Source organism: Petromyzon marinus, assembly GCF_048934315.1.
Source record: "Petromyzon marinus isolate PM22_M1 ecotype Great Lakes invasive population chromosome 76 unlocalized genomic scaffold, UKy_Petmar_22M1.pri1.0 chr76_unloc.1, whole genome shotgun sequence".
Classification (NCBI taxonomy): domain Eukaryota; kingdom Metazoa; phylum Chordata; class Hyperoartia; order Petromyzontiformes; family Petromyzontidae; genus Petromyzon; species Petromyzon marinus.
In genome coordinates, this window is record NW_027422618.1 from 1,023,409 (window position 1) to 1,035,546 (window position 12,138).

The 12,138-nt window shown below is 50.0% G+C and overlaps 1 protein-coding gene across 1 annotated transcript; it reads right to left on the reverse strand.

Moving 5' to 3' along the window:
* Positions 1-1,540: 1,540 nt before the first annotated feature.
* On the reverse strand, positions 1,541-8,147 carry LOC142908194 (uncharacterized). The gene is made up of 4 exons (XM_076058512.1): positions 8,045-8,147; positions 3,611-3,688; positions 3,030-3,258; positions 1,541-2,140 (listed from the first exon to the last, which is right to left on the reverse strand). Exons 2-4 carry the CDS (start codon positions 3,657-3,659, stop codon positions 1,726-1,728), a joined length of 693 nt encoding a protein of 230 aa, XP_075914627.1. The 5' UTR covers positions 3,660-3,688; positions 8,045-8,147; the 3' UTR covers positions 1,541-1,725.
* Positions 8,148-12,138: the final 3,991 nt, after the last annotated feature.

The following is a 12,138-nucleotide window of genomic DNA, read 5'->3' on the forward strand; positions in this document are numbered from 1 at the left end:
TGCTGTGCCAGGCTAGGTGCAGGAGGAGGAAGAGGTCACAGGACATACCCAGCAGGTGCCATGGGTTGACTGCTGTGCCAGGCTAGGTGCAGGAGGACTAGGTCACGGGACAGACCCAGCAGGTGCCATGGGTTGACTGCTGTGCCAGGCTAGGTGCAGGAGGAGGAGGTCACGGGACAGACCCAGCAGGTGCCATGGGTTGACTGCTGTGCCAGGCTAGGTGCAGGAGGTCACGGGACAGACCCAGCAGGTGCCATGGGTTGACTGCTGTGCCAGGCTAGGTGCAGGAGGAGGAGGTCACGGGACAGACCCAGCAGGTGCCATGGGTTGACTGCTGTGCCAGGCTAGGTGCAGGAGGAGGAAGAGGTCACAGGACATACCCAGCAGGTGCCATGGGTTGACTGCTGTGCCAGGCTAGGTGCAGGAGGAGGAGGTCACGGGACAGACCCAGCAGGTGCCATTGGTTGACTGCTGTGCCAGGCTAGGTGCAGGAGGAGGAAGAGGTCACGGGACAGACCCAGCAGGTGCCATGGGTTGACTGCTGTGCCAGGCTAGGTGCAGGAGGTCACGGGACAGACCCAGCAGGTGCCATGAGTTGACTGCTGTGCCAGGCTAGGTGCAGGAGGAGGACACGGGACAGACCCAGCAGGTGCCATGGGTTGACCGCTGTCCCAGGCTAGGTGCACGAGTAGGTCACGTGACTGCTGTGCCAGGCTAGGTGCACGAGGTCCTGAAATTGGCACGAGGTGGGTGAGTGAACGAGGTGGGTGAGTGGACGAGTGGGTGGGTTAGTGAATAAGTGGGTGAGTGAAAGAGTGGGTTAGTGAATAAGTGGGTGAGTGAACGAGTGGGTGGTTTAGTGAATACATGGGTGAATGAACGAGTGGGTTAGTGAATAAGTGGGTGAGTGAACGAGTGGGTTAGTGAATAAGTGGGTTAGTGAACGAGTCGGTTAGTGAATAAGTGGGTGAGTGAACGAGTGGGTTAGTGAATAAGTGGGTGAGTGAACGAGTGGGTTAGTGAATATGTGGCTGAGTGAACGAGTGGGTTAGGGAATAAGTGGGTGAGTGAACGAGTGGGTGAGTGAATAAGTGGGTGGGTGATTGAATCAGTGGGTGGGTGATTGAATCAGTGGGTGGGTGAGTGAAACAGTGGGTGGGTGAGAGAATCAGTGGGTGGGTGAGTGAATCAGTGGGTGGGTGAATGAATCAGTGGGTTGGTGAGTGAATCAGTGGGTGGGTGAGTGAAACAGTGGGTGGGTGAGAGAATCAGTGGGTGGGTGAGAGAATCAGTGGGTGGGTGAGTGAATCAGTGGGTGGGTGAGTGAATCAGTGGGTGGGTGAGTGAATCAGTGGGTTGGTGAGTGAATCAGTGGGTGGGTGAGTGAATCAGTGGGTGGGTGAGTGAATCAGTGGGTGGGTGAATGAGTCTGAGGAGGAGGCGGAAGGTGGAAGAGGTTGTGGAGGAGGTGCACCCCTGACACGGCCATTATGATCCCAGACCCCACACAGCACTGACAATCGAAGGCACCAAACACCACAAAGTCTGCAACGTCATTTCACTTCCTGCTGTCTGTATTTGCCATGACAATATTTACAATAATTATTTACAAAGCTATGAAATTATTTACAACGCGATACATAATGGGGTGGGTGGGTGGGTGGCTGGGTGGTGCTGCTTGTGGTGGCAGCTGGCACCGACGCCACCACCACCACCACGACCCCGCTAATGCGCCATGGGCCGGCCACCACAAATCAGCAGGCGGCGGAGGAGCGAGCGGAGCGCGCTGGCCACCTGCGCCAGGCACGCCCCTTGCTTCTTCTTGCTCTGCGGATGCTGCACCTCCTCCGCGTCCACCTCCTCCGCCTTCTCTTCAAGCTCCTTCACCTCCTCGTCCAACTCCACCACCACCTGCTCCGGCTCCACCACCACCACCTCCTCCTCCTCCATCTCCTCCATCTTCACCACCTCCTCCGAACCCAACTCTGCCTTCCCTTTCACCTCCTTCACCGCCACCTCTTCCGCCTCCACAAACTCCGTCCACTCCACATTGGTGTAGATGAGCGGTGAGAACGATGAGGATGATGACGAGGAGGAGGAGGAGGATGATGATGATGGGGGCATCTCCTCCGGATCAGCTCTGTGGAGGTAGCAGCAGCACCACAGCAGCACGGCGCCACCACTTTAGCCTCTCGCTACAATAGCCAGAGGCCGTAGTCGCTCTGCATCATCACCGCCACCGCCACCACCACCACCACCACCACCAGATCCTCCCGTGGGTGGACTAACGGACTCAACGCACGGTGGCGGATTTAAAAACAAAATCTAAAACTATCACTCTATTTTACCGGGTGTAAGAAGCGACCTGGCCACCACGAGAGATAGCAGCTCGATCAAGTGGCTGATATCACCGTGGTCATCATCATCATCATCGCGTGGAAATGTAGACACACCCGAAGAGACCCATGCAAAAACGAAACTCTTTTTTTTATTTCACCAGGTCTAAGGCTTTCACAGAGCTACTGTGTAGCTATCTTTCAGAAGGCCCACACAGAGACCCATAGAGATGCAGAGACTCGTGTAGAACCATAGACACCCACAGAGACCCGCAGAGACCCATGCAAAAACTAAACTCTTTTTTTTATTTCACCAGGTCTAAGGCTTCCACTGATTTTTGTAGCTCTTGATCAGAAGCAGCGTCGCCATCGCAAATGATGGCTCAAGGCAGTGGCTGATATCATCGTGATCATCATCCCCACGTAAGAAATGTATCGCAGCCAAACACTCTAACCGCGTGGTGATGTCGATTCTAAATGTGGAGGTGAAAACCCGGAGGGACCCGGAGAGAACCCACGTAGGTACGACCACGGGCAGAGAGACAGACAGACGCAGACTTCAAATATACAGCAGCAGCGGCAGGCGTCGTCAGCGGTCGGTATCGAGCCCATGAACTCCTGCGTACCGGGAAAGGGAGTCGACATCTCGTCCCCAACACCCCCAGCCCTATGAGCACACAGAGGGAGTCTCACCGTGGATCAGAAACCCCAGAGGCCTGCAGAGCACCAGCAGTGCTGATGACGACATTGGCTTCCCTGGAGGTGCCGGCGGCGGCAGGGGCGGCGGCGGTGGTGGTGGTGGTGGTGGTCATGGGGATGAGCCTTTGGCTTGTGAAGGTGCCCGTGCCGATTGGGGGGCGCTTCAGGATGAAGCATCTCGGTTTTTCCTTCTTGTTCAGGCAGCAGTGGCGGACCTGATGATCTGTAGAGAGACAGAGAGACAGAAAGACTCAGACACCGACCCACTTACCCACCCACGTACCGACCCACTCGCCCATTCACCCACCTACCAACCCACCCACGTACCGACCCACTCGCCCATTCACCCACCCACCCACCCACCGACCCACCCACCCACCCACCGACCCACCCACCCACCCACCGACCCACCCACCCACCGACCCACCCACCCACCCACCCACCGACCCACCCACCGACCCACCCACCCACCGACCCACCCACCCACCCACCGACCCACCCACCCACCGACCCACCCACCCACCGTACCACCCACCCACCCACCCACCGACCCACCCACCCACCGACCCACCCACCCATGACATGAATGCCCAGAGCAGCGTCGTTGTGTTGTGCGGCGTTCATGGCGTCTCTCGCTGTAATCCACAGGGTCTCTGTGTGGAGAGCGGTGGGGGGGGGGAGAGGGTCACAACACAAACTCACCTCGTCACCACAGACTCACAACACAAACTCACCTCGTCACCACAAACCCACAACACAAACTCACCTCGTCACCACAAACCCACAACACAAACTCACCTCGTCACCACAGACTCACCTCGTCACCACAGACTCACCGCACAAACTCACCTCATCACCACAAACCCACAACACAAACTCACCTCGTCACCACAAACCCACAACACAAACTCACCTCGTCACCACAAACCCACAACACAAACTCACCTCGTCACCACAAACCCACAACACAAACTCACCTCGTCACCACAAACCCACAACACAAACTCACCTCGTCACCACAAACCCACAACACAAACTCACCTCGTCACCACAAACGCACAACACAAACTCACCTCGTCACCACAAACCCACAACACAAACTCACCTCGTCACCACAAACCCACAACACAAACTCACGTCATCACCACAAACCCACAACACAAACTCACCTCATCAACACAAACCCACAACACAAACTCACCTCATCAACACAGACTGACAACACAGACTCACATCATCAACACAGACTCACATCATCTACACAGACTCACAACACAAAGTCACATCATCAACACAGACTCACATCATCAACAAAGACTCACATCATCTACACAGACACATCAACACAGACTCACATCAACACAGACTCACATCGTTAACCACAGACTCACATCATCAACACAGACTCACATCATCTACACAGACTCACATCACCAACCACAGACTCACGACACAGACTCACATCACAGACTCACATCATCAACACAGACTCACATCATCAACACGGACTCACATCACAGACTCACATCATCAACACAGACTCACATCATCAACACAGACTCACATCATCAACACAGACTCACATCATCTACACAGACTCACAACACAGACTCACATCATCAACACAGATTCACATCATCAACACAGACTCACATCATTAACACAGATTCACATCATCAACACAGACTCACAACATCAACACAGACTCACAACATCAACACAGATTCACAACACAGATTCACAACACGGACTCACAACACAGACTCACAACACAGACTCACATCATCAACACAGACTCACAACACAGACTCACAACACAGACTCACAACACAGATTCACATCATCAACACGGACTCACAACACAGACTCACAACACAGACTCACATCATCAACACAGACTGACAACACAGACTGACAACACAGACTCACAACACAGACTCACAACACAGACTCACATCACCAACCACAGACTCACATCATCTACACAAACTCACAACACAGACTCACAACACAGACTAACATCATCAACACAGATTCACATCATCAACACAGACTCACATCATCTACACAGACTCACAACACAGACTCACAACACGGACTCACAACACAGACTCACATCACCAACCACAGACTCACAACACAGACTCACATCATCAACACAGACTCACATCATCAACACAGACTCACATCATCAACACAGACTCACAACACAGACTCACATCACCAACCACAGACTCACATCATCTACACAGACTCACATCGCCAACCACAGACTCACGACACAGACTCACATCACCAACCACAGACTCACAACACAGACTCACAACACAGAGTCACATCACCAACCACAGACTCACATCATCTACACAGACTCACAACACAGACTCACAACACAGACTCACAACACAGACTCACATCACCAACCACAGACTCACATCACCAACCACAGACTCACAACACAGACTCACATCACCAACCACAGACTCACATCACCAACCACAGACTCACAACACAGACTCACAACACAGACTCACATCACCAACCACAGACTCACATCATCTACACAGACTCACAACACAGACTCACAACACAGACTCACATCACCAACCACAGACTCACAACACAGACTCACATCACCAACCACAGACTCACAACACAGACTCACAACACAGACTCACATCACCAACCACAGACTCACATCATCTACACAAACTCACAACAGACTCACAACACAGACTCACATCATCAACACAGATTCACATCATCAACACAGACTCACATCATCTACACAGACTCACAACACAGACTCACAACACGAACTCACAACACAGACTCACATCACCAACCACAGACTCACAACACAGACTCACATCATCAACACAGACTCACATCATCAACACAGACTCACATCATCAACACAGACTCACAACACAGACTCACATCACCAACCACAGACTCACATCATCTACACAGACTCACATCACCAACCACAGACTCACGACACAGACTCACATCACCAACCACAGACTCACAACACAGACTCACAACACAGAGTCACATCACCAACCACAGACTCACATCATCTACACAGACTCACAACACAGACTCACAACACAGACTCACAACACAGACTCACAACACAGAGTCACATCACCAACCACAGACTCACATCACCAACCACAGACTCACAACACAGACTCACATCACCAACCACAGACTCACATCACCAACCACAGACTCACAACACAGACTCACAACACAGACTCACATCACCAACCACAGACTCACAATACAGACTCACAACACAGACTCACAACACAGACTCACATCACCAACCACAGACTCACAACACAGACTCACATCATCTACACAGACTGACAACACAGACTCACATCACCAACCACAGACTCACAACACAGACTCACATCACAGACTCACAACACAGACTCACATCACCAACCACAGACTCACATCACAGACTTACATCACGGACTCACATCATCTACACAGACTCACAACACAGACTCACATCACCAACCACAGACTCACAACACAGACTCACATCATCTACACGGACTCACATCACGGACTCACATCATCAACACAGACTCACAACACAGACTCACATCACCAACCACAGACTCACATCACGGACTCACATCATCAACACAGACTCACAACACAGACTCACATCACCAACCACGGACTCACATCACGGACTCACATCACGGACTCACAACACAGACTCACAACACAGACTCACATCACCAACCACAGACTCACAACACAGACTCACATCACCAACCACAGACTCACATCACGGACTCACATCACGGACTCACAACACAGACTCACAACACAGACTCACATCACCAACCACAGACTCACAACACAGACTCACATCACCAACCACAGACTCACATCACGGACTCACAACACAGACTCACAACACAGACTCACAACACAAACTCACAACACAGACTCACAACACAGACTCACATCACGGACTCACAACACAGACTCACAACACAGACTCACAACACAGACTCACATCACCAACCACAGACTCACATCACGGACTCACAACACAGAGTCACAACACAGACTCACATCACCATCACAGACTCACAACACAGACTCACATCACCAACCACAGACTCACATCACGGACTCAAGATCATCAACACGGACTCACAACACAGAATCACAACACAGACTCACAACACAGAATCACAACACAGACTCACATCATCTACACAGACTCACATCATCTACATAGACTCACAACACAGACTCACATCACAGACTCACATCACAGACTCACATCACCAATCACAGACTCACAACACAGACTCACAACACAGACTCACATCACCAAACACAGACTCACAACACAGACTCACAACACAGACTCACAACACAGACTCACAACACAGACTCACAACACCAACCACAGACTCACAACACAGACTCACATCATCAACACAGACTCACATCACCAACCACAGACTCACATCATCTACACAGACTCACATCACAGACTTACATCACGGACTCACATCACAGACTCACATCACGGACTCACATCACAGACTCACATCACGGACTCACATCACGGACTCACAACACAGACTCACATCACAGACTCACATCACAGACTCACATCACGGACTCACAACACAGACTCACATCACAGACTCACAACACAGACTCACATCACAGACTCACATCACGGACTCACAACACAGACTCACATCACAGACTCACATCACAGACTCAGAACACAGACTCACATCACAGACTCACATCACGGACTCACATCACAGACTCACATCACAGACTCACAACACAGACTCACAACACAGACTCACATCACAGACTCACAACACAGACTCACATCACAGACTCACATCACAGACTCACATCACGGACTCACAACACAGACTCACATCACGGACTCACAACACAGACTCACATCACGGACTCACATCACGGACTCCCGCTCCCACCTGTCTGAGTGGTAACGCTCGGATCACGACGACCACGACGGGGAGCAATCTCAAGAAGCGGCCGTTTGCTGCGCACGTGACCAGGGCTCTGACGACACTTCCCACGACGTCACGTAACCCCGCCCCCAAATCGATGACGGCGCAATGCTCGCCACGCCCACCGGCCCCGCCCACCACCCCAGCCAACCGCCCCCGTCCCGCCCAACAGCCCCGCCCCACCACCCCATCCAACCGCCCCCGCCCACCAGCATCGCCCCCACCAACAGCCACCGCCCATCGCCACGCCCCCAATTACCGCCCCGCCCCCATCCCCCGCCGCTACTTCCGGTTTGTCAGGCGCGAGGTCTCCGCCTCCTCGCCCCCCCTAGGTCGACTCAGCCTCAAATGGGCACGCCGGTGCCATGTGCGCGGTGGTCAACATCGCCAGCACTGTGGGAGAGACAAAGGCGGCCGGGCGGGCGTGGTGCTGGCCACCCACCCCCTCTTTGTATGTGTGTATGTGTGTGAGTATGTGTAAGTGAGTGTGTGTGAGTGCGTGTAAGTGAGTGTGTGTGAGTGTGTGATAGTGAGTGTGTGTGAGTGTGTGAGTGTGTGTAAGTGTGTGTGTGTGAGTGTGTGTAAGTGAGTGTGTGATAGTGAGTGTGTGTGAGTGTGTGTGAGTGTGTGTAAGTGAGTGTGTGTTAGTGTGTGATAGTGAGTGTGTGATAGTGAGTGTGTGTTAGTGTGTGTAAGTGAGTGTGTGTGAGTGTGTGATAGTGAGTGTGTGTGAGTGTGTGTGTGAGTGTGTGTTAGTGAGTGATAGTGAGTGTGTGTGAGTGTGTGTGAGTGTGTGATAGTGAGTGATAGTGAGTGTGTGTGAGTGTGTGTTAGTGTGTGATAGTGAGTGTGTGTAAGTGAGTGTGTGTGAGTGTGTGTAAGTGAGTGTGTGTGAGTGTGTGTAAGTGAGTGTGTGTGAGTGTGTGTAAGTGTGTGTGTGTTAGTGTGTGTAAGTGAGTGTGTGTGAGTGTGTGTAAGTGAGTGTGTGTGAGTGTGTGTAAGTGAGTGTGTGTGAGTGTGTGTTAGTGTGTGATAGTGAATGTGTGTAAGTGAGTGTGTGTGAGTGTGTGTTAGTGAGTGTGTGTAAGTGATTGTGTGTTAGTGAGTGTGTGTTAGTGAGTGTGTGTGAGTGTGTGTAAGTGAGTGTGTGTGAGTGTGTGTAAGTGAGTGTGTGTAAGTGTGTGATAGTGAGTGTGTGTTAGTGAGTGTGTGTAAGTGAGTGTGTGTGAGTGTGTGATAGTGAGTGTGTGTGAGTGTGTGTAAGTGATTGTGTGTTAGTGTGTGTTAGTGAGTGTGTGTTAGTGTGTGTTAGTGTGTGTGAGTTAGTGAGTGTGTGTGAGTGTGTGTTAGTGTGTGATAGTGAGTGTGTGTGAGTGTGTGTAAGTGTGTGTAAGTGAGTGTGTGTTAGTGAGTGTGTGTTAGTGTGTGATAGTGAGTGTGTGTTAGTGTGTGTAAGTGAGTGTGTGTTAGTGTGTGATAGTGAGTGTGTGTGAGTGTGTGTTAGTGTGTGTAAGTGAGTGTGTGTTAGTGTGTGTTAGTGAGTGTGTGTGAGTGTGTGTGAGTGTGTGTGAGTGTGTGTAAGTGAGTGTGTGTTAGTGAGTGTGTGTGAGTGTGTGTTAGTGAGTGTGTGTGAGTGTGTGTAAGTGAGTGTGTGTGAGTGTGTGTTAGTGTGTGATAGTGAATGTGTGTAAGTGAGTGTGTGTGAGTGTGTGTTAGTGAGTGTGTGTAAGTGATTGTGTGTTAGTGAGTGTGTGTTAGTGAGTGTGTGTGAGTGTGTGTAAGTGAGTGTGTGTGAGTGTGTGTAAGTGAGTGTGTGTAAGTGTGTGATAGTGAGTGTGTGTTAGTGAGTGTGTGTAAGTGAGTGTGTGTGAGTGTGTGATAGTGAGTGTGTGTGAGTGTGTGTAAGTGATTGTGTGTTAGTGTGTGTTAGTGAGTGTGTGTTAGTGTGTGTTAGTGTGTGTGAGTTAGTGAGTGTGTGTGAGTGTGTGTTAGTGTGTGATAGTGAGTGTGTGTGAGTGTGTGTAAGTGTGTGTAAGTGAGTGTGTGTTAGTGAGTGTGTGTTAGTGTGTGATAGTGAGTGTGTGTTAGTGTGTGTAAGTGAGTGTGTGTTAGTGTGTGATAGTGAGTGTGTGTGAGTGTGTGTTAGTGTGTGTAAGTGAGTGTGTGTTAGTGTGTGTTAGTGAGTGTGTGTGAGTGTGTGTGAGTGTGTGTGAGTGTGTGTAAGTGAGTGTGTGTTAGTGAGTGTGTGTGAGTGTGTGTTAGTGAGTGTGTGTTAGTGTGTGATAGTGAGTGTGTGTGAGTGTGTGTAAGTGATTGTGTGTTAGTGAGTGTGTGTGAGTGTGTGTAATTGAGTGTGTGATAGTGAGTGTGTGTTAGTGAGTGTGTGTTAGTGTGTGATAGTGAGTGTGTGTGAGTGTGTGTAAGTGATTGTGTGTTAGTGAGTGTGTGTAATTGAGTGTGTGATAGTGAGTGTGTGTTAGTGAGTGTGTGTTAGTGTGTGATAGTGAGTGTGTGGGAGTGTGTGTAAGTGATTGTGTGTTAGTGAGTGTGTGTGAGTGTGTGTAATTGAGTGTGTGTTAGTGAGTGTGTGTTAGTGTGTGATAGTGAGTGTGTGTGAGTGTGTGTGAGTGTGTGTTAGTGTGTGTAAGTGAGTGTGTGTTAGTGTGTGTGAGTGTGTGATAGTGAGTGATAGTGAGTGTGTGTGAGTGTGTGTTAGTGTGTGATAGTGAGTGTGTGTAAGTGAGTGTGTGTGAGTGTGTGTAAGTGAGTGTGTGTGAGTGTGTGTAAGTGAGTGTGTGTGAGTGTGTGTAAGTGTGTGTGTGTTAGTGTGTGTAAGTGAGTGTGTGTGAGTGTGTGTAAGTGAGTGTGTGTGAGTGTGTGTAAGTGAGTGTGTGTGAGTGTGTGTTAGTGTGTGATAGTGAATGTGTGTAAGTGAGTGTGTGTGAGTGTGTGTTAGTGAGTGTGTGTAAGTGATTGTGTGTTAGTGAGTGTGTGTTAGTGAGTGTGTGTGAGTGTGTGTAAGTGAGTGTGTGTGAGTGTGTGTAAGTGAGTGTGTGTAAGTGTGTGATAGTGAGTGTGTGTTAGTGAGTGTGTGTAAGTGAGTGTGTGTGAGTGTGTGATAGTGAGTGTGTGTGAGTGTGTGTAAGTGATTGTGTGTTAGTGTGTGTTAGTGAGTGTGTGTTAGTGTGTGTTAGTGTGTGTGAGTTAGTGAGTGTGTGTGAGTGTGTGTTAGTGTGTGATAGTGAGTGTGTGTGAGTGTGTGTAAGTGTGTGTAAGTGAGTGTGTGTTAGTGAGTGTGTGTTAGTGTGTGATAGTGAGTGTGTGTTAGTGTGTGTAAGTGAGTGTGTGTTAGTGTGTGATAGTGAGTGTGTGTGAGTGTGTGTTAGTGTGTGTAAGTGAGTGTGTGTTAGTGTGTGTTAGTGAGTGTGTGTGAGTGTGTGTGAGTGTGTGTGAGTGTGTGTAAGTGAGTGTGTGTTAGTGAGTGTGTGTGAGTGTGTGTTAGTGAGTGTGTGTTAGTGTGTGATAGTGAGTGTGTGTGAGTGTGTGTAAGTGATTGTGTGTTAGTGAGTGTGTGTGAGTGTGTGTAATTGAGTGTGTGATAGTGAGTGTGTGTTAGTGAGTGTGTGTTAGTGTGTGATAGTGAGTGTGTGTGAGTGTGTGTAAGTGATTGTGTGTTAGTGAGTGTGTGTGAGTGTGTGTAATTGAGTGTGTGATAGTGAGTGTGTGTTAGTGAGTGTGTGTTAGTGTGTGATAGTGAGTGTGTGGGAGTGTGTGTAAGTGATTGTGTGTTAGTGAGTGTGTGTGAGTGTGTGTAATTGAGTGTGTGTTAGTGAGTGTGTGTTAGTGTGTGATAGTGAGTGTGTGTGAGTGTGTGTGAGTGTGTGTTAGTGTGTGTAAGTGAGTGTGTGTTAGTGTGTGTTAGTGAGTGTGTGTGAGTGTGTGTGAGTGTGTGTGAGTGTGTGTAAGTGAGTGTGTGTTAGTGAGTGTGTGTGAGTGTGTGTTAGTGAGTGTGTGTTAGTGTGTGATAGTGAGTGTGTGTGAGTGTGTGTAAGTGATTG